The 23,804-nt window shown below is 42.1% G+C and overlaps 1 protein-coding gene across 9 annotated transcripts in view; it reads left to right on the top strand.

Moving 5' to 3' along the window:
* The window catches only part of AIG1 (androgen induced 1), a 321,002-nt gene that overhangs the window by 102,723 nt on the left and 194,475 nt on the right, over nucleotides 1-23,804 (top strand). Inside the window, exon 4 of one of the 9 annotated variants that reach the window (XM_040449004.1) lies at nucleotides 14,822-14,887. The exons of the other annotated variants lie outside the window; for them this stretch is intronic. Within the exon in view, the coding sequence (XP_040304938.1) occupies nucleotides 14,822-14,872 (51 nt within the window). The 3' untranslated portion in view covers nucleotides 14,873-14,887. Of the gene's footprint in view, nucleotides 1-14,821; nucleotides 14,888-23,804 lie in introns of those variants that run through there. 9 annotated transcript variants of the gene reach the window in all.

The raw sequence follows: 23,804 nt of genomic DNA, 5'->3' as shown, positions 1-23,804 counted from the left end.
TTTATAGCAGCATTATTTGCGATAGCCAGGGTATGGAAGCAGCCTAAGTGTCCATCAACTGATGAAGAGATCAAGAAGAAGTAGTATATGTATACAATGGAATATTATTCAGCCATAAAAAAGAATGAAATCTTGCCATTCGCAATGACATGGAAGGATCTAGAGAGTATAATGCTAAGTAAAATAAGTCAGTCAGAGGAAGACAAATACTGTATGATTTCACTTGTGTGGAATTTAAGAAACAAAACAAACAAGCAAAGGAGAAAAAAAAAGAGAGAGAGAGAGGCAAATCAAGAAGCCAAGTCTTAATTATAGAGAACAAACTGATGAATACCAGAGGGGAAGTGGGTGGGGGATGGGTAAAATAGATGGGGATTAAAAGGACTGTGTTAAGTACTTGTGATGAGCACAGGGTGATGTATGGGAGTATTGCATCACTATATTTTATACCTGAAACAAATAAGACAGTATATTTTAACTAACTGGAATAAAAACTTAAAAATAAACCCATCTTTTTTTTTTTTTTTTTTTTTTTTTGCTTTTCAATTTTAGGAAAGGGATTCATCTCCAGGCTAGCCCATCTTCACAGGCCATCTTTCTGTTGTTAACTGTGATGTGCTTTTTTTTCATATGTGGCTTTCTCCAGAGTGCTCAGTAAAACATTTTGGAACCTCATGCAGGCAATGTCTCCTTTCTGTGAGGTTTATACTATCACTTATTTGAAAACTCCATCTGTGGGATTTTTAGACATTTGTGGATGTCAGGATATCTATTCTCACTTGGCCAGGCCTCCCTGGACACTCCTGTTCCCTGTGTGGGGAGGGACCAAGCCAGGCTGGATGTGGTCACTCTCATGGCATGCCAGTGTTGCCGTGACTGAGTGTCTCTTGAATTGTTTGGTTAAACAGGGACTTCTGGTCTCTGCCAGAGCATAAACCCTGTCACAGCTGGATGAGGGGCAGTTGTCAGCTAAGACCCAGGACAGGTCTGGGCAGCTCCCCTCGCTCCTGGAGCCAGGTACCTCTATGCTCTGTGACTTCCTGTGTGGCCCACGGCCCGCATCAGGCAGAACCAGGACCCTCCATTTCTAGGCTAAGAGACAGCCAAGGATGCTTGAGCTGAATCGAATGCTGACGGTTCTTAGGGCATTTCTACCATAACATCGGAATTGAGCACATTGGCCGAATAAAGTTGAAATAATAAAATTAAAAAAAAAAGGCAGCTCATTTGCAGCTTCCAACACAGTTTTCTCTCCTTTTCAAAACACCATACTTTTTTGGTCTGATTCTTCATTTTCTCTTGATTTCCACTTACCCTGAGCATTTTACTACAAGCTGTTGTGTCTTTTTGAGGAATAGCTAGAATACACATTATAGAAGAAATAGAAAAGAAATAGATATGACTTCTAGAGTGTCAATTCCTCAAAGCTTTGTGTCCTCCACATGACTTAGTATTGATTGATGGTTAGTTAACTTAGTTTACTGGTTCTGGTTACTTAATTTAATTAATTAATTAATTAATTAATTTTGAGAAAGAGAGTTGGGGGAGAGGCAGAGAGTGAGGGGGAGAGAGAGAAAATCCCAAGCAGACTCCACATCAGCAGCACAGAGCCCAATGTAGGGCCCAAACTCATGAACCGTGAGATCATGACCTGAGTGGAAATCAAGAGTTGGATGCTTAACCAACTGAGCCATCGAGGCACCTCCATTCTGGTTATTTTAGAGAGGACAAAGAAGTTGATGGTTCTGGCTTTATATGTTAATTGCACCATAAGACTTACCACTTTTCTTTTCCTTAATAAGGATTTATCTCTTGCATTTTCTTCTGTTTATCACTCCTAAATGGAATATAAAGGACCATGATCACAGCAGACATGCACCACGCTCCTCTCTCTTGCTGTGCTAAGCACTTTTAGATATTGTCTACTTAATTCTCACAACTCTATTATCATTCCCATCTCACAGAAGTAGGAACTGAAGGTTACAGAATTTAAGCAGTAAAGGGAAAAGCAAGGAAATAACGCTTCTCTTGGTAAGTGGGCAAGAAATGGCAGAACAAAGTAGGGGAAGAGAAAGAATTCCGTGAGAGAAATCAGTTGCTTCAAGAATGACCAGTAACATGCAGAAGAGACTGGGAAGAATCACATTTGATTTATAAGGGAATTACGCTTCCTGCTCTGTTGACCAGGAGGGAGGAGTCACATGCAAATGGCTGTTTTTATACACTAGGTATTCTTTCATTGGACATCATAATTTTAGTGGAGGGCGGGGGGGGGTGCTGCACTTAGAAATCTCTTTAATCCACATAAATATTTGGATAATTTCAATTATACAGTTTAATATATGGACAGAAACCTAAAGGTCTTTATCCTTCTGGGCCCGCCCTTGCCCTGCCCCCACTCTACAGAAACCCCAGGACCCACGGAGGGTTGGAAATACAGAAACCTAAAGGTCTTTATCCTTCTGGGCCCGCCCTTGCCCTGCCCCCACTCTACAGAAACCCCAGGACCCACGGAGGTTGGAAATGTGCTTGACCCCTCTACGTCTTGGCAGGTGACCCCCAGCATCTCCCAGTCATTACGCTTCCAGGAGCAGCACCCAAGGCTCTCTAGGCACATCTGTGGCTCTTCAGAGCAGAAAGACAAAGAAATAGGGTCCTCTCTGTCCTTCAAGGTTGACTCCATTGTGACCATACTCCCCCCAGGGAATGAGGAAGAGTCCCAGTAAGAGATTAACCCTTTCCTGGGTATTTGTTCTACAGATATTTGCTTATTCCTCTTGTGCTTGGAACCATTCTGGGCACTAATGTTGGTTCTCTGAAGAAAGAACAGCCAGTGAGGGGCGCCTGGGTGGCTCAGTAGGTTGAGCGTCCAACTTCGACTCAGGTCATGATCCTGTGGTCCGTGAGTTCGAGCCCCGCATCGGACTCTGTGCTGACAGGTCAGAGCCTGGAGCCTGCTTCAGATTCTGTGTCTCCCTCTCTCTGCCCTTCCCCGACTCATGCTCTCTCTCTTTCTCTCTCTCTCTCTCTCTCTGCCAAAAATAAATAAACCTTAAAAAAGAAAGAAAGAACAGCCAGTCAAAGGAGAGACCATTAAAGCTCCAAGAAGGGGTGAAGAGGGAAAGAGCTCCACGGACCACTTTTGGGGAGCTGAAATTGGAAGTTTAGAGCGGATGTGAGGATTTGGGGAAGAACTTCCATTCGTGCTGAGTGTAGGGACTCAAAAGACCTGACTTACCTGGGAGTGGAGTCAAAGATGGGGCATAGCTAGAGCTAGAGTTAGAGAAGGAAGCAGGGGCTGAGATCTTGGAGAGCCCTACATACCGAAAACTAGTTTAAGCTTTATCTTTCGGAAACAATAAAGCATGGGAAAGGTTTGCATGAGGGAGAGGATCCGATTTACATATTAGACAGGAAAAGGAAGGAAAGGCAGCCCAGGTGGAGGAACAGTATAAGCAGAGGCGGGAAACACCACCATATGTTTGTCAAACTTGCATAAAGTGTGACCCCACTACAGAAGAGGTGCCTGGAGACCGTGACACTTGGCCGTGACTCGGGGCCAAGCCAGAAGCTCTCGGTGCCCCGGCCAAGGAGACAGAAGGCGATACTGCTAGCTTTGGGGGGTTGTTGAAGGATTTTAAGCAGAGGTGAAGTGGGGTCAGAGCAGCATTTTAGAAGGCTTCCTGCCTTGGGGTTGAGGGGGAAGAAATGACAAGGACAGCCTGGGTTTAAGAGGGAGGAGAAGGCTGGGAATAGAGGCTTGGTCACTGTCCACCTTGCAGGGAGAAGACTGAGAAGGACGTCATGGGTGTGGGACACTAGCCCAGGGAAAAAGCAGGTGGAGGAGCCCAGAGGAAAGCACTTTGGGAAGAAGGAACGTACTGGGCTACACGTTGGTGCCATCACACAAGGACAGTGACTGGCACGGGTACCAAGGAGCAGCAAAGTGACCACAAGGCAACAAGCCATAGCGAAAGAAGAGCCTGCCTGAACAGCAAGAAGCACTAACAAAACTTCCTGAATGTGGCAGTTTTGAGGTGGAGGAAGATGGACCAGTTCATCTTTCCCTTGAGTCACAAACAAGGGTGGATTGAGTGTTGCAATTGAGGCGTAGGCAATTTTCCTTATGAACCTCATTTTCTCCCAGGGACAGAGGCACTATTTCTGACATATGCCCTTAGCAGGGTCGGAAGCTTCCCCAGCTACACAAGAATGGCTTCTGGTGTTCTGCCACTTAATGTACTGTCACCTGGAATAAGTTTCCTATATTGATCTGAACGTTAATCTGTACATAATAAGGGCAGATCATAGGGGAATATGCAGAAAGATGGATTAAAAAAAGAAGTAACTTGTTTGTGCACTTAAAAAAATTTTTTTTAATATTTATTTTTGAGAGAGAGACGCACAGAGTGTGAGCAGGGGAGGGGCAGAGAGAGAGGGAGCCACAGAATCTGAAGCAGGCTCCAGGCTCTGAGCTGTCAGCACAGAGCCTGGCGCGGGGCTCAAACCCACGAACCTCGAGATCATGACCTGAGCCGAAGTCAATCACTTAACCAACTGAGCCACCCAGCTGCCCCTGTGTACTTCTTGAAAGAGGAGGAAGACAACCTTTAAAATAATCCTTCCCATTCGTGACTTCTGATTTGTCAGCACAACAAAAGCAAAACAAAAACAAAAAAACATGATTAATTGAAAGCCTGCATAATTTAGATTATATCTTTGTTTAAAATGTCCTAAGAGGCACCAGCTGGCTCGGTCGGTAGAGTGTGCGACTCGTGATCTCAGGGTTGTGAGTTCAAGCCCCGTGTTGGGTGTAGAGATTACTTAAAAATAAAATCTTTAAAAAAGAAAATAGATAAAATGTTCTAAAATCTGATTGAGATATTTAGGAAGCTTTGGGAATTTCTGTAGACATGCATTAGAACCATTTGCTCTGGCGAAAATTCTACTTTAGAAAACAAATGAAATTGGACTTGACTTGGGGAACGAGTTCTCTGACCAGATATCATTCAAAGACACTGAACTGCGGGCTCCAGTCTGTGACCATCTTTCAAGATAAATGCATGTGGGAACCGGGGTGGGGGGGTGTTTCCAGAGGCTGCTGCGAAGTCGATACGATCATGAACCGAGCGCGCGGTGACATCTTTGCAAGTGTGAGGGTACTAGATGAGACAGTGCTTCTCAGCTCCTTCTTGGAATTTCTCTAATCTTTCTGGCAATTAAAAAAAAATGAGAAAGAAAAAAACTCTTGAGGTGTATAAAATGTTATTAAATTTGCAGCAGTTGTCATGGTTACCCTGAGAATTTTATTGCTTTATTAATGTGTAATTCCCTTTATTTCTGGATATCATTATAATGAAACACAATCATCTGCAGCCTCTTTACAGGTTTTGCCCCGTGTCTCAGAGACTCTCACTAGGGCTGTGACAATGTGTGGTTTCTGGGCCACCTGTGTGCTGTTGGTCCAGCAACTAGGACACCATTGTTTAGGAAAAGACAACATGAAGTTAATGACTCTTGAGAATCCCTTAGAAGTTCAGATCCTTCCCTAATCAAAAGTGCTTTTTTTTTTTTTTCCTAGAGGAAAATGATCCAACGCTTGAGTCTTTTCCTAGCTAAAATAATTTGGGTTTTCTGCCATTAAAACATTTTTTTAAGTGGTTGTTTCTACTTACTGACGTCGCTTTGGAGCATTAGGGAGATATGTGTCTGGTCAATTCTTTAAAAACTTATCTTCCCTAAATTCATTTCTTGTATCATACAAGGATTTTTGAGAGACATTGCTAATAGAGGTTTTGGCCCAGTGTTTCTAAGTCTACTCTCCCAGTACTCAAGTTGAAGCTAAATAAAATAGTTCAGTAAAGTCTTTCAGGATAACTGCTTTTGGCAGATGCTGCTAGCCGATCCCCACATTTCTTTCTCTCCTTCCTGGGTGCTCACCAGACCATATTTGCCAGCATCCCTCGCAGTTAGGTCTCAACATTAGACTTGTGGACAGTGGAATGTGAGTGGAAGTTATGAAATCACTTCCTGGCCTGGCCTGTAAACACCACCCACGTAATCTTCCCATCCCATGTTTTCAGGCTGGTCGGTGACTCTGCCAGTCTGGACCCTTGGGTAACTGGATGGAGCAGAGCCTCATGCTTTAGGAACCTCTGTTGTCTGAGATGAGAGAGTAGTGTGCTCTATCGGCTAGTGTTACCCTCGCTAAGGCACTGCTTATCAACATCCTTTCTAAGCAGCCACATAATCCTTGGGAGAAGGTTTTCATTCGCCAGTGTTTTCTACGGTTTCTCTCACAACCTTTAAGAAGAGACCGGCACTATAAATCCCAGGGCTCCTACGCAGTGTCCAATAAATTTTGCTGGTTCCGACAAGTGCCAGAGACCTGAACGGCTATGGCAGTAGTAGCTTATCAGAAAATATCATCAGACCCTTGTGACTTACATATACAGGGAACCAAAGGAAACAAAATTAGCCTTTTCTGGATACTTCTTTGTGCCAAGTACTGTGTTTGCTCCTCTGATATACACAAACTTATTTATTCTCCCTAATTAATCTTCTAAGGAGCTCTGTTATTCCCATTTTACAGGTATTTAAAGTGTCGTGTGGTTCTAGTAACTTCTTCATAGCTAGGGAGTGGCAAGGGAGGATTCAAATAAGTTTGCCTGGAACCAAATCTAGCCAGTCTTTCTACTTTGCTGCTTGTCGTGGTATACAATCAGTTAACTAAGGTCAGTTGATTATCATGCTCCAAGACAGAATGATAGCTAGTAATAACTGGAAACATATGCAGAGAACATTTGACTGTGATGTAGGAAACAGAAACTCTCATTAGATTTTTAGAAAGCTTCCGTTCGATTTATAATACGGACATTGTTGAGTTTTACCTTCTAACGTAATTAAGATATCAGAACAGCTGTTGTAACAGATACCAAAATAACAGTAGTTTAAAACTGGTGGTCTGCAGGTTGGCAGGCCAACTCTTCCTGATGAGGTCAACCAGGGCCCAAGCTCTTTCATTTGGTTGCTTCTGCATCCTCTAAGGTTGTTCATCATCTGTGTGGTGGCAGATGGCTTACCACACCACATCTGCATTTAAGCCATGACGAAGGGGGTGTAAGAGAGGAGACAGCACACATCTTTCCAGTGAAAGGCATGACCCAGAAATTCCACACAATCACTTTTGCTCAAAAAGTCGCATGGTCTTGTGGCTATCTAACTGCAAGAGGGTCTAGGAAATAATCGTCTTTAGCCTTGTGCCGATACTGTATTCTTCTAGAGAAAGGAGACAAAAGATATGGGGGGACAAATAGACAGTAGCCTCCGTCACCCTTTCTTTTCCTTCTCATGTTTTCGTAAACATGAGAATGAAAAAGATCCAAAGCAGCAGTAGCTGAAGAGGAAAGGAAATGAATCAAGGAAACTAAGTAATTCAAAAATTGAGTATCTCCTTTTTCCTTAACCTCTTCCAGCACATATGCTAAAAGAATCAAGAGTTAATGCCTACCACTAAATTGCCTTAAAATGGGCTATAAGTATTAAATTAAGAATTCTCTGAATAAAATGATTGCAACAAATTGAGGACATATGAACAAAAAACTAGATATTAAATCATATTAAGTAATTAGAATTCATTTCATTAGGTCTGACATGTGGTTAAATTATAAAACAAAACTTCATCTGGTAGAGATATTTGCTGAGGGGTATGTAAGTGAAATGATATGATGTCTGGAGTTTGCTTTAAAACACTCCAGTAAAAAAAAAATGGGACGGGGTTGATAAATAGACAAAATTAGATTGGGAAAATATTGTGAGTTTTTGTAACTGGCTAATAATTCATGGGGGTTCATAATGCTATTCTTTCTACTTTTAGGTATATTTGAAATATTCCATACCATAATAAAAAGTTACATAAATACTTGTTCCAGGAAAGAAAAGCGATTTTTGGCAGTGCTCTGATGTTCATATGAACTCATTTCTGCCCTCCAGTTGAGTGCATTCTTAAGTTTCCAGCATATTATTTATTCGCATGCATACAACTGGAAATAACTCATTTCATCTAAAGAATTCATTAATTTACTTTTAAGCCAGTTCAACAAAACCTTGCTGAGTGCCTGTTGTATCTGGTGATGCAAGCAATGCAAAAATGAGTAAGGTAAGGCCCCTGCTCATGACGTTTAAAGTCTAATCAGGCAGATAAGACAATCAATCCCTCAAGTAAATCTAATTGAAGAGAGGTACACAAGAAGGCTTCACTGTCGGGAAGATCCCACCAAATTGGAAGGATCGGCAGAATTTTGTGGCTTTATTTTTTTTAAATTTTTAAAAAAAAAAATTTTTTTTTAATGTTTATTTATTTTTGAGAGACAGAGAGACAGAGTGTGAGCGGGGGAGGGGCAGAGAGAGAGGGAGACACAGAATTGGAAACAGGCTCCAGGCTCTGAGCCATCAGCCCAGAGCCCGACGCGGGGCTCGAACTCACGGACCGCGAGATCGTGACCTGGCTGAAGTCGGACGCTCAACCGACTGCGCCACCCAGGCGCCCCAGAATTTTGTGGCTTTAAAGGATGGGTAGGTTTTTGACAGATGGAAGTGGTGAGGAAGGTGGTCTGGGCAGGCGACCACCAAGAGAAAGTCTCCAAGCCAGGGAATATGAGGCAGTTTCCCGATGACTGAAAAGGAAAAAAGGGTTTTGAGAGTGAGTGTCTGGATGTTCCATGAAAGGAAATAGGGGAGCAAAGAGGACCTGGCGGAGAAAATGCCTGCTCTTTATAGGAACATGTTGTTTTTGAGACACTGCTGAGATGCCACATGAGATGCCCGTGTCCGGATGTGGTGTTGGAGCACAGAGACATCAGTGTGGGTAGTCAGCTGCATAAATTCCTAGTTGAAGCATAGATAAGATGATGAATTCACTGCTGAGGAGAATAGAGAAAACACTTTTTAAAGGCTGGTTTTATTAAAGTAGAGGATCACAACAACATCAGTGTGAAAATGGCAGGATGGTCTCAGGTGATGTTAAAGACGACATGAGTCCCTGATATGACAACATCCGTCTCCCTGTCCCTGCCCGTCTACTGAATTCTCGGCACTCTGTACGATCACAGAGCTTCTTATCTCTGCTTTCTCTCTCCTCCTCCTTCAGCCTGAGCTTCTCCAGAATTGTCTATACAGATTGTCTCCACTGCCTGACCCTTCTTCACTCTGTAACTTACTCTGAATCAGAATCCTGCCTCACCCCTCCATTGAAACTGCTTTCAGTTCAGCATGAGAGTTTGCACTCACCTCCCATTGACCAACTCCATGGCCACATTTGATTCCTCACTTTCCTCAACTCTCTGAGCAGTATTTTACCCAGCTAGCCACTTGTACTTCCTTGGCACTCTCTCTTCTTGGCCTCTGGTTTTCTCCTGGCTGTTGCTTCTCATTTTCTCCGCAGGCTCCTCCTCTCCTCAATGTTTACATATTGTGGTGTCTTGGGACCAATACTGGATTTTCTTTTCTTCCTACAATCTCTCCTGGAGGCATTTTTCCTGTTCTTTGCTTTCTCCTAACAAAAGTCAACGAAACTCCCATATTTATATCTCATTTGAGTTCTAGACCTGCCTAATGCCTCCACTCACATTTCTCCTACGTATTTTGTATGTAACACATCCAAAACTGAAATTTGGACTACTCCTACCTTCCTCCCTGTTCTCCATCTCAGTAAATGTCACAACCATCCACCTTGCTACTCCAGCCCATAAAGTGAATCATTTTATTTGCAAAAGGTCCACAGGACAATTCCACTAAGAAGCCCAAGCAAATACTGCTTCATTATGAAATGCCTTTTGGTCCTTAGACTGTTCCCTCAAGTAACTGAAGTGTGTTAGCCATAAAAATAAAGCTTTCCCACATAACTTCATTGCAATGGAGCAGTTTGATTTAGGCACCACTGCAAACCATAAATTTAAATATGTGGTTCACTTTAAGCTATATATTATAAAGGATTTTGTGAGTTGGTTATAGTCAGGACTAGCCCCAGAGGCTCCATAAGTAGAGGGGACCCCACACATCATTTGAGAGATGCGGATGCTGCTTTTCTCTCAATCCGAGTAGAAATCCATCGGCTGTGGACCTCTCCCCCACCCTCTGCTCTGCCTGGAGTGCTGAAAACCAGTAACCTTACTTCTCCTCTTTGGTGAGGAGCTGGGGACACTTTCCATCCCACTAGGTTTCAAGAGGATGTAGTTAAGGAGGGTTTGCATTTTATCCACGTCTTGTGAGTCTAGGCTCTCCACGGACAGGCGTAATGATTTGGAGGAAGGAGAACATGCTTCTAGTTCCAGCTCAGGACTAACAAATTAGTTGTAAATCTGACCAGTGGAATTGTCTTTCCTTCTGTTCTATACCTCTCTCCACATCCAACACAGGACAGTAACTAGTGCTACTTAATTATCTACTTTGTGCCAGACGCCGCCTTAATGTTCTCCACGAATGAACTCTTGTGATGCTCATAACATCCTATGAGTTCATTGTTATTACTATCAGTATTTAACAGACGAGGGGCTGAGGTGTAGGAAGTTAGTAAATTGCTCTAGGACATCTAGGATTTAAATCTAGGTTACTCATTTCTGGCTTGTGCCCTCTTCACCACTCCATCATACCAAGTTGCATAGGAACTACCTCTGAATTACTTCCTCCCCTCACTCCTATTGTGCCACTCATGTAAGATGTATCATCGACTTAATTTAATTACAGCTTTCAGGAACAAAGTAAGCACTACCAAATCAAGTGTAGTTATAATGGGACTGACTTTTAAAATGCTATGTTTTCTCCGTCTTGGTAATTTTTTTTTTTTTTACCTCAGATCTCTGAGGTTTTTAGCTAAAGGGACAAACTAATTGCAGAAAGCAAAGAGGCAAATTTTTGGCTATTGACTGCTACACTTGGGCCACGTGACTCCAAACAGCTCATCTGGAGCCACGGTTGGTTTTTATTTTCTTCTGTTCTGTTTCGTTAATTACAAGACAGAATTTTTAAAAATATAAAACTTTAAAAACTGGCTTCAAAGTTTGCTTTGCCTATCAAGAGCCAAAGCCTGATAATTTAATATAATTGAAGAGAAGGAAGGGTGAGGTCTGAGATGCATCTTGTTCCCCAAGAGAGGACATTTTAGCTTCTGGTAGGAGAAGGATCTGCAGTCGAGATGCCAAAGTACCCTGAGAAGGTATGCCGTGCCCTGGTGCCTGGAGATGGGAAGGAACAGAAACCCCAGAACCGTTTGGGGAAATCCCAGAGGACCAGGATTTGAGTCCAGTCGTCACTCCGGTAGAAGCCACGCCTAATAGGGAAATCTTGTAGCAGCATGATGGTGGGTTGGAAAAGCAGCAATGACTGGTTGAGATAATCCAGGGTACGTGGAAAACATCTTAAAATTGCCTGTGTCCCCAGAGGCTGCCCTGGGAGGGACGCCCAAAGGCCTTGGTGTCCTGCAGAAGGGACACCATCAGCATATGTGATGTGGATTCCATGTGCTGGAGGCTGTGGAAACAGAAGCAACGTCAGCAGCAAAAGCAGTGTGGGTCCCCAGGAGGGTTAGCAGGATTTGGGGCTAACAGACTAGATGGCTTTTCCTGATGCCATGACACATATGGGCCTTCTTAGAATTTAGACGGTATCCCAGGAAAAAGAGAAGGAAGGGCAGAACCCTAATTTGATTGTTGGAGTTCTGAGTTTGACTATGAAATAACTGAACATGAATGAGTTTCCCCGAAAGTGGCTGGAGTTTTCGTAGCTGAGTCACTCAAGGTCACATAGCCAGAGAATACTGCAGCCAGTCTGACCTCACAGTCCATACTCTAAGCCACCATTTATGCTTTATCATTCTGTCTCCACTGTCTCCACATTTCCCTTAACTAAATAGAATGGCAGCTCAAGACTTAAGTTACATTACACTGTAGAAAGATAAAAAGCGACTGTAAGGTTCACCCTGTGACTTCACACATCCATTTTAAGATGCATCCAGATTTCAGTAACACTAAAATGTCTTCAGCTTGAATAAATGTCAGATACATTCTTTTCTCTCCGGGTCCACTGCCACCACCTAATCCATGTCCTACCTGGATGCTTTTAAGTGTCTCCATATTGGAGAGGTTAGGCTTTTTCTATAAAATTAGGAGCAAGAAAACTAGGACTGATGGATAGAAGATTTACAGAGACAGAATTCTGTGCAGAATCAGAGAGAACTTCCTCATAATCTCAGATATCCAAAGATAGAATGAGCATCCTTGGGTGGCACCAAGTGCTACATTCCTTGAGTTGTTAGAGCATCATCAAGACGCCTACTACCAAGAAGGAACCTTATGGAGGGGAATTTAGGAGTGAACATATGGCTGGATGAGGCGGCCTTTCAGGTCCCTTCCAACATTGAAATCCTGCCATTTTAGAATGGAGATTGTGAACACCAGATTGCTGTGTGTTTAAAGAGTGGGAAATGAGGACACGGAAGCAGTGGTAGAGACTAGTCTTTTGAAGATGGTTACCATTGAGGAAAGCAGAGCTTTATTGTATTACATGGTGGGATTGAGGGAAGATTTTAACACTGGGAAGAACTGAGCAGATTTTGTAGGTAGAAGATGAAGAATTGATTTTTTTAAAGGAAAAATTAAAAAAGAGGGAGTTCTGGGGCTCCTGGGTGGCGCAGTCGGTTAAGCGTCCGACTTCAGCCAGGTCACGATCTCGCGGTCCGTGAGTTCGAGCCCCGCGTCGGGCTCTGGGCTGATGGCTCGGAGCCTGGAGCCTGTTTCCGATTCTGTGTCTCCCTCTCTCTGCCCCTCCCCCGTTCATGCTCTGTCTCTCTCTGTCCCAAAAATAAATAAACGTTAAAAAAAAAAAAAAAAGAGGGAGTTCTGTTTCAGCATCGATTGCTGCATGACATCTTGCCCCAACACTTGGTGACTTTCAAGAACAACAACTGTACCGTATCAGGATTTTGTAGATCTGAAATTGAGGCAGTGCTTAGCTGGGTGACTTTTCCACATGGTATCAACAGAGTGGTCTTTACTCTGTGAAGTGAAGTGCTCTATTGCTCAGTGGTCTTTAGCCAACATGTCTTGTGCCTCAATAAGGATGGCTGGACAGTAAGTAGTATTGAGCTGGAGCAGTTGACCAGAGCCCCTGTTTTTGGCCTCGCCAATCTCTTCAGGTAGTCCAGCTTCTTATATGGCCACTCATAGCTCCTAAAGAAGTGTTCCAGGAAGTCCGGGCAAAATTGCAAGACTTCTTAAGGCCTAGCTTCAAAAACCCAGAGCGTCATTTCCCTCTGCATCCTATCAGTCAATCAAGTCCATAAGGCAAGGTCAGATTCAAGGGGAAGGGACCTTGATTCCATCTCTCAGTAAGAGGAACAACGAAGAATTTATAGCCGTCTTTAATCTCCCATAGAAACAGTGGATGGAACAAGATTCCGAACAATGTGGGGAGTCCAAGTTGAGAGCAAGGGTGAAGGATTCCTTAGAATGGTGAAGAAACATGTCTGCCCTGGAGATAAGAACAAAGAAAAAGGGTTCCAGAGAGAAGAGATAGACTTTAAGGTGAAAATAAGAGAGAGCGGAAGGTGTTATTTTCAGAGAGTTCAAGTAATCCAAGACTGTCTAGTGGAAGGAGAACCTCACATAATGGAAATTAGGCTGCCCACCCACTGTCCATATATTTTACGTCTGAGTTGCTTCCTCATTCCGACAGTGTATCTTCACTGCCTTCACGCGAGGCATGCCTCACACAGACTTTAGTCGGAAGTCACTGCAAGATCTTCGGTTCAGAGTTTCAGTGCTTTTCATGTGCCCCGTGAACCAGTGTCCTAGTCTCCAGAGCCATGGGGCAGGTAGATTGGTCTCCTTGGAAAATGAGCTCATGTGTGACTTCATTCCTGGTCCACACTTAAAGGATTGAGCAGACCAGCCGTGAACCTGAGCCTGCGTGGCAAAATGTGAAATCCGCTTGCTACAAATGATCCAGATAATCTCCTTCAAGCCTCTTGTGGATAAAAACACAGAGCCACATAAGGGTGACATTCTGGTAGGTATTCAAAGCTGTAGTGGTTGTGGCTTGGCTCCTGTTGTGTGCACAGAGCTGTTGGATTGGCTTGATCGACGCAGGTCTCCCTGGATTACCCTTTTGATAAGTATCTTTAGAAGCTTACTAATTAACTTTAAAGGAATGTTTCTCTTTGGCACTATGTCTCATTCTTTTTGCATTATCTATTCCGGTGATAAATGATGGATGCATAAATACCTTACCTTTGCTCAATCAGTGTTTTCTGTTGTTGATGTAAAGTGTACAAATTGGATTTATTTCAGGATGGCTGAACTTGGAATGTGACGTTTTGCCAAGTCAGAATCTCACTTGCCCAGACAACACACATGTGGATTTTGTACTTGTCTTCTTTTTAAAATAGTATATGTCTGTGGTGCCATTGATTAATGTAATGTTGCATTAATGTGCTGTTATAACACCCCAGGGCATGCGTGCATTCTTCTGCCAGCAGCAAAAAAATTCCCCAAACTAAAGTTTTTAATAAACTACAGATTCCAGGGCAAAAAAAAAAAAAAGAAAAAAAAAAACCATCAACCATGAGAATTTATGGATAGCGAAAGTACTTGAAGAATCAACTTTTGATAAGCTTGCCAATGGAAATACACTGTAATTGTTCTATAATTTCATTCCTGTAAACCATTAGTCATTGTCTATATCTATTCATCTATTGAATCTTTTCAATGACCCAGATATCTGACTGTGCTGTACCACAACATTGCCTTTTATTTTTGTTTCTTAACAGTCCAGTGTTGATTCAGTCATATTGTCAGATCCAGACTTCAGGGAAAGCTGACATAGACACATATGTGACATGGCTCAAGCTGCAAAAATTAAAATTGAATGCTTCACCATCCATTGTAAAGAGAACTTTCTTCAGCACGGCGCTGATATAAGTCTGGCACAGGGTCATTCTGGACCTATTTTAAGTAACAACAATTTTTTTTCCCTTTCTCAAGGTAGTTTTCAATCTTTAACTGTCATATTTTCCCTCTCACAAAAATCTGGAATCCTATTTTGCTAAATCAATTAGCTGAGGTAAAATTTAATGGAATAAAAGCAATCTTGGTAGAATATATCCAACTTTGTAAATGAAGGCGGGACTTCAGCCTGCTATCAGAGGGCACGAATCCTGTTCTCCTCTGCCCCAGTTTCCAGGGCGATTGTTGTTGGCAAATACCTATCTGATAAGAGCAACCCAGGCAAGTCTTTGCTTTTTAAGTGTAAACTTCTCTTAGCCTTACAGTGGATTTAAAATATAGAAAGCGACATTTCTCTTTATAACCCCCTAAAACTTTTCAGATCCAGAAGAAAGCAGAAGATGTAAAGACAAAAAATAAATAAAAATACAGTGCTCCTTAATGGGAAGAAAATTTTTCTATAATCCGGTTTTAGGAATCGACATTTTGACGTAAGTAATTTCTAGTTATAGTCGTAAGATCGCTACGTTCAAGCATGCAGAAAACCATTCCATTGTCTTTGCTAATAGAGGCCGATTTAAATGAGCTGGCCCTGATCTTAGTAAGATGCCTTCAAATCCAACTGGTGTTGATGTTCACAGTTGAAATAAAGAAGAGGGTATTTCTTTTAGATTTCAGTACTTTTAGATTTGGACATTTTTTCATGGATTCTGCAAAATCAATATCAATTAAGATTAACAATTAACGAATTAAGGGATAGTATCTCTGCAGTAGGTGGTTATCTGCGTTAAAAAGTTCTGTGCTGGGGCACCTGGGTGGCTCAGTCAGTTGAGCGTCAGACTCTTGATTTCAGCTCGGGTCATGATCTCCCAGTTCATGAGATCGAGCCCCATGTCGGGCTCTACCCTAGCAGCATGGGGCCTGCTTGGGATTCTCTCTCTCTCTCTCTCTCTCTCTCTCTCTGCGCTCTCTCTCTCTCTCTCTCTCTCTCTCTGCGCTCCCCCCACTCATGCACACACACACGCACACTCTCTCTCAGAAAATAAATAAATAAACTTTAAAAACTGTATGCTAAAGGGACAAGGAGCATGAGGTCATAAGCACTATAAACTCAGGAGGTGTTAGGGTGAGCACCCTGTACCCCATAAGGGTAATACGAAGGGGCGTGTGGTGGAACAAGTTGGGGAAGCTGTCACTCCCTCCCAGACATCATCTCTTTTGTGAATGCAGATTTTTTTTTCTTTTTTGACCAAGTTGTAATGACCTAAGACTTAGATTCCATCCCATGACTGCCCTTGCCCTAAAACTGCCAGATAGCATACCTCCCATGTCCCAATTATGCAGTCCTCTTGTGTTTTTCTGGTGTTTGTATTCCCATAGTTGCAAATAAAAAGTATATTTTTAGTTTTAGAATTTTCCTTTCCATTAAAAAAAAAAAAATCCCTGAAGATTTGTGGCACCAGTGTTATTTCTGTTAATGTCATTGCTTCCATAGCAGCAAGCTGAGACTTTGTAAGAAACTGTTTACAAAAAAGCAATTATCTAAGTGAACATTATAGCTACATGTAGCAAAGTTTCAATTTAGATTTCCTGTAACCATTACAACACACACACACACACACACGCGCACGCACACACAAGCACTTCCAATCTGTGTTATAAACACAGTGTAATTGGCCAAGGAGCTGTCGGTAAAGCTGAGGTGTGACCAGTTTTTCGGACTTCTCCAGCAGAATAAAAACTCACACAGTTCACCTTCTGAGCCGTAGAAGGTAGGATCTTCCCTCCTCTCAAATCCCAAAGGGAGCAGAACATACAATCAATGAGATCATGCTGTTATTCAATCCTTAGGATGGGTTTCATGAAAAAATAGAGAGGAAACAGAAAATAAATTTCCAGTTTTTCACAGCTCCTTTTGCTAAGCATAAATGTAACGTTTTTATTTTACCCAAAAGATTCTTCCCTCTTGGAACTGCAGTTGGTAGAGGCATGTCTTTAATTTAAGATATTTCAGATTTGCTTTAACCATCTAGGTCAGAGATTTCAGCGGCCGTTCTATAAAGAAATCAAAATGCCTGTGCGAATGGTAATTTCTAATTAGATCTAAGTCGGTGTAGTGTGAGATGAGAATGACATCTGGAGAAAGCATGCTGAGGAAGACACTGCCCAGCTTTTTACCTTCATGTGAGTAGGGCTGACCTTCTCAAGTGCTCAAATGTGGCTTGGCATTAGCAATCTTCTCTGCAAATCGAATTCCCAAACCTTTCTGGTGGGCCTGGCCTGTGTTGGGTTGTGTGGGTAAAAACTAGCTAAGAAATAAAATTAATATTTTTCTGCAGCCTTTTCAAGCAACACCCTTCATGAAGATAATCAAATTCGGGAACTTTCGGCCACAGAACTTTGTAGCCATTGTGCAGAAGTACAAGCGAAATAAGAGCTGTAGGCCACTTCCCCCCTTCATGCTGAGAGCTCTCAGTTGCATGGAGAATACAGCCATGAATCCAGAATAAAAAAATGGATACAGACAAAAGAAGCAAAGTGACACATAAGCAGCCAACTGTGTTATATAATCGGGGGGTCGGAAGGGCCAGTGATGCAAGATCTTGTTAGACTGTCAAGGCTTAATTCTTAGGAGACATTTTGAGGAACAGAAGGCTGTAATTTAGTGAGGAGGAAGAACAGTGTGCTTCGGTTGCATCCAGCAAAATAGTGGCATCATAAACCCGAGCAACACTGCAGAAATTAAAAATTAAACTCTCCATATTCATACTGCATGAAAGCAGCCCCATAAAACTCTGATCTCTCATTCACCAATCAAAAAACCTTCTCAACCATTTCAGATATTTCCCCCAGCTATTCTGAAATTCAGTTTCTTTATTCTAGGGTCCTAAAACAAACAAACAAAACAACAACAACAACAACAAAACCCCTCCATTTTATAATTCAAGAAAACTGGTGCAGCCAACAGAAATCAAGGTGGTGGAGCCCTCAGGAAGCCACGGGCAGAGGCACTGCTAAGGAGGAGGGACGGTCACCCCCATGGTCCTGCGCTAGTGATCCAGCCAAAGCCAGTCCCAAAGGAGAAGCCAGTGAAATGCAGGGAGCTTCTCCTCCAGGGCCTCATGTGGCATGGGCCCTGAGCCTCTCCCTGCATTGAGATAACTTTGTGTTTACCTGGAAGGTTGGCTGAAACCACTCCACCCCTCACTGATTCTTCAGTAAAGAAAACACAGCTCTTGCTGTAATGATTTAATAAGAAGTAAATGTTATAATTCTGAAGTGTTTCCTAAATATTGAATTTATTAAACATCTATGTAGGTAGCGAACAGGATGCTAAAATTATAGTACCTCTTAGATCATTGTGGTAGACAGGCAGATGGCTCCCAGAGAAGTCTACACCCTAATCCCTGAAACTGATGAATATGTTATGTTACACAGCGGAAGGGCGGAGTTAAGAATGTAGCTGGACTGCACATTGAGAATCCGCTGATCTTCAGGTAAGGAGATTATCCAGGTGTATCCATTTAGACCCAGTGTGATCACAGGGTCCTTTAAATGTGGAAGAGGGAGGCAGAAGAGTCAATGTCAGAGCGATGAGATATAAGGAACGCTCCATAGGGAGTGCGCCTGGGTGGCTCGGTCTGTTAAGTGTCCAACTCTTGATTTTGGCTCAGGACATGATCTCACCATTTGTAGGTTTGAGCCCTGCGTCAGGCTGTGTGCTGACAGTGCAGAGCCTGCTTGGGATCTGTCTCTCTCCCTCTTTCTCTGCCCCTCCCCTGCTCACACTTTCTATATCAAAATAAATAAAGAAACTTGAAAAAAAAAGAAAAGAAAAGAAAAGAAAGACTCAACAGGTCACTGCTGGCTGTGAAGATGGAGGAAAGGGCCATGAGCCAGGGAATACAGCTTCTGTAGATTCTGGAAAAGGCAAGAAAATATATTCTTCTTTAGAGTATTAGGAAGGACTGTAGACCTGACAACATCATGATTTTAGCCCAGTGAGACCCATGGCAGACACCTGATCTCCAGAAACTGTTTAAGGAATTTGTGTTGTTTTAAGCTACCATGTTTGTGGTAGTTTGTTATAGCAAGGACCCACAAACATATGGCCAACTAATCTTTGACAAACCAGGAAAGAATATCCAATGGCAGTTGGAAAGAATATCCAATAAAGGCAGTTTCTTCAGCAGATGGGGTTGGGAAAACTGGACAGCCACATGCTGAAAAATGAACCTGGACCACTTTCCTAGACCATACACAAAAATAACCTCAAAATGGGTGAAAGACCTAAACTTAAGACAGGAAGCCATCAAAATCCTCAAAGAGAAAGCAGGCAAAAATCTCTTTGATCTTGGCCACAGCAACTTCTTACTCAACATGTCTCTAGAGGCAAGGGAAACAAAAACAAAAATGAACTACTGGGACCTCATCAAAATAAAAAGCTCCTGCACAGCGAAGGAAACAATCAGTAAAACTAAAAGGCAACCGATGGAATGGGAGAAGATATTTGCAAATGACATATCTGATAAAGGGATAATATCCAAAATCTATAAAGAACTTACCAAACTCAACACCCAAGACAAATAATCCAGTGACGAAATGGGCAAAAGACATGAATAGACACTTTTCCAAAGAAGACATCCAGATGGCTCCAACGAACATGTCAAAAAATTCTCAACATCCCTCATCATCGGGGAAATACAAATCAAACCCATAATGAGACACCACCTTACACCTGTCGAAATCACTAACGTTAACAACTCGGGCAACAACAGATGTTGACAAGGATGAAGAGAAAGAGTATCTCTTTTGCCTTGCTGGTGGGAATGCCAACTGGTGCAGCCACTCTGGAAAACAGTATGAAGGTTCCTCAAAAAATTAAAAATAGAACTACCCTGTGACCCAGCAATTGCACTGCTAGTTATTTATCCAAAGGATATAGGTGTGCTGTTTCGAGGGGCACATGCACCCCAATGTTTATAGCAGCACTGTCAACAATAGCCAAAGTATGGAAAGAGCCCATATGTCCATCAATGGATGAATGGATAAAGAAGATATCTATATCTATATCTATATCTATATCTATATCTATATCTATATTTATATCTATATCTACACAATGCAGTATTACTCGGCAATTAAAGAATGAAATCTTGTCATTTGCAACAACATGGTTAGAACTAGAGTGTATTATACTAAGCAAAATTAGTCAGAGAAAGACAAATATCACATAACTTCACTCATATGTGGACTTTAAGATACAAAACAGATTAACATAAAGGAAGGGAAGCAAAAATATTAAAACAAGGAGGGAGACAAAACATAAGAGACTCTTAAATACAGAGAACAAACTGAAGGTTGCTGGAGGGGTGTTGGGTGGGGGGGGATGAGCTAAAGGGGAGAGGGGCATCCAGGAGGACACTTGTCGGGATGAGCACTGGGTGTTATACATAGGGGATGAATCACTGGATTCTACTCCTGAAATCATTATTGCCCTATATGCTGACTAACTTGGATATAAATTAAAAAGAAAAAGAAGGAAGGAAGGGAGGAAGGGAGGAAGGAGGGAAGGAGGGAGGAAGGGAGGTTAAAAAAAAAAAACAATGGTGTGATTTCCTTCACATGGTGTCAGAAATTACCTTGTTCATTTGCTTCATTTTCTTATGGGCTCCCTTTGAACTCAAGAATACCTGCTCTGGGCCGGGGGCGGGGGGGGGGGGGTACCCTGCCTGTGTGTTCACTGCTCATCCTGGAAGTTGGGAGCAGAGTTTGGAATACACTGGTGCTCAATAATTACTTCTTGAATGCCAAGTGAATAATTGTGTGCGTAAGTAAATGATTAGAAATCAATCTTCTCTCTGGAGCTTCTGCAAGATATATACATAGAAAATCACCAAGGGAAGGTGGAGGGTAGTAAAGGATCAGAGACCCACAGGGAGAGTAGATCTAAAGAGTACAGTAAAGTTTCAGAATGTATCAGTTACAGAACAATTAAGATTTAAACCCTCTGTGTGTTTGAAAGAGCCTAGGAAGCAGAAGAATGTAAGACTGCAGAAAGAAGTTAACTTTGATACAGGAAGAATAGTGGGTGTTCAACCACAGAAAACTGTTAAATGCCTTTTTTAGATTGACTTACCATAGTGCTTTAAATCAGTTTTTATCGGAAGACAATAAAAAAATGAAATTAACCTATAGCAAAAAATATAGTGAGAAACTGGACTTAGCAGAGAAACTGGGTAGAGCATCAATTGTGAAGCAAAATCAATATGGAAAAAATGTGTATCCTGCTAAGGCTTTCACTGTGCCTGTAAATATTAACAGGCAGCTTTCCACATTTGTTACATCACAAAGAAGGGAAAGATTACATTTAGAAACTCCCACAAAGTAAAAGCCAGGTGTTTTATGTGTTTCTCTTTGTTCATTTTCTGCATTGCTGGTTTGCAGGCAGATGTTTAACCCTATCTTTGCTTTTTGACGCTTCACTCATCATCAAATGTTCCTTAAGCACTCTGCACATAATAACTTGTTTAATTCTACCTATGAGGCAGGTGCCATATACACCATTTTTATAGATGAGGAAACTGAGCCTTTGCAAAAGTTATGGTGACTGCCTGAGGTTGCACCGTGACTTAGTGGTAGAGTGCGAAGTTAAGCCCAGGCAGTTTGTGGACACCACAAAGTGTCCACTCTCTTAGCTGCCCCCACGCCCTGCCTACACCAGATGCTGGGTTGGGTCCTGGGATGGATTGGACCCAGTTCCTGGCCTCATGAGGCTCACACTCTTGTAGGAGAGCCATACTGGAAATGAGAATGGCACAAATGTCTATGGTGACTGGTGCCATGAAGGAGACACACAGCATAGGATTCTGAGAAAGTGAATAAATACCAGGGTGGGACTAATTCAGTTCTGGGAACCAGAGGCCAGTCACGTTGCAGGTCTCCTACTTTTATTCTGTGCCAAGAGCAAAAGAATACTTATATGTGAAAATGTGTATCCATATAAATGCCTCATATGCAAACATTAGGTGAGGGGAGGTTGATGAGATGTCATCTGAATGAGTTTTTAAAATTGCAACAGTAAGTTAATTTCTACAGTTTTTCTTCTTTCTTATAGTATGACACCTGGTCTGATTATCCTTTATCTCAGTCCGGCATTTCTCATCCTCAGCAGTATTGAATAATTGGGCCAGATAATTCTTTGTTGTGGGGGAGGGGAGTGCATTGTAGAATGTTTAGCAACATTGCTGGCCTCCTCCCACTAGTAATAACCCTTCCCTACCCCAAAGTGTGACAACCAAAAATGCCTCCAGGAATTGCTGGATGTCCCCTGGAGAGCAAAATCATCCTGGGTTGAGAAGCAGTGGTAAGCCACCAATAATTCAAATTCCACCTATGTCTAAAGTCCAATTACCTTGCCTAATGCTTCCAACCCATTCATGTCTCCACCTTTTCTTCTTGGCAACATGAAGTCTTTGAAGCTCAGCAGTTATATTTCTTATTCAGAAACACACACACATCACACACACACAACACACACACACACACACACACACACACACACCCATCTGAGGCTGGCTACCTTAGGATGGGAAGGAACATGTACAGGAAGGAAGAAAATCAGCCCTTAGCTCCCCACTGCTCTGCGCAGGGTTCGATTTGAGTTTTGTACCTCACTCTGCTGCATAGGAAGAAAAGAAAGGTCAGGGTGGAAAGAACCATCTAGCACTATAGATTGGCTGAGGGCATGGAAATAAACAATTCTGAAAGATGGCAATCCTGAGCAAAGGACCTACCAGATTATGACGTTTGATCTTCTGGGGAAAATGTCTCATTACTTTATAGTTACACCTATCCAAGCCTTAAGACTGAGTCATGAAATGTAAATGTGGTACCATATGGTGTTGCACTCCTGAGGAAAGAAGGTAAGATGTATGAGTGTAGGAGAGCTTTGAGTGGCTGTGCCTGAGACAAGAGGTCCCTTGAGGTTAGTTCCCATTCAGACCAAAACTTAGAAGGTCCCAAAGGTGAGGTACCAGCATGAAGAACAGTCAAACAATAGAAATTAAAGTGAATTTTAAAGGCTTGCATGGCCAGCATCTGTTCTCGTAAGACAGCAACTCAACAAAACAGAAAGACTTTCTGCTTTTAAACCAAGAAAGGCAGACTTAATCTGTAAAGCCTGTGCTTTGCGTGGGAGATGTGATGGAGGGGAAAAAATGGAACCACGAAGCAGCCATCTCTGGATCAACTTCTTAAAAAGCATCGTGATCCTAAGTCTTAACAAATGTCAAAATGAAGCCTTAAATAGCCCCACTGAATTCTACATCCCTGAAGTTGTTCCTAGAGCTTTTTGATTTTTTGCAGTAAAATTATAGAAAAGGTAGATTTTTTAATGTGCTAAATATTCTTACAGTACCATTTTAAATGTAATTATGTATGTTTAGTTATATTGTTGCTGCATTTTATTAATTAATCCAGAAACAATTATTGTGGGCTATCAAATGCCAGTTAGTGTGCATTTGTAGAGATACAAATACATACTCTGTTGCTGACTTCAAGGATCTTATTATCTAGTGGAGAAAAAAAAGATGAGGAAACTATCACAATGCAGGCTTTCAAATGTTTTTACAGAGTATAGGATGGCATAATAAATAAGGGGCAGCCTCCCGCTCAAACATGGAGGTCATGAGAAGAGAGCAAGTATCTGGAAAGTTCTTTCTGAGAAGACAAAAATCTGTGTGAGCAATTAAAAAAATAAAAATATTACTTAATTTAGTCGATTTGAGACTTTAAACAAGTCTATTT

Source organism: Herpailurus yagouaroundi, unplaced genomic scaffold (genome assembly GCF_014898765.1).
Source record: "Herpailurus yagouaroundi ecotype Mexico unplaced genomic scaffold, PumYag 198, whole genome shotgun sequence".
In the NCBI taxonomy this organism is placed as follows: Eukaryota; Metazoa; Chordata; class Mammalia; order Carnivora; family Felidae; genus Herpailurus; species Herpailurus yagouaroundi.
Note: the sequence above shows the minus strand (reverse complement) of the source record. Positions and strands in the feature narration are given on the sequence as shown.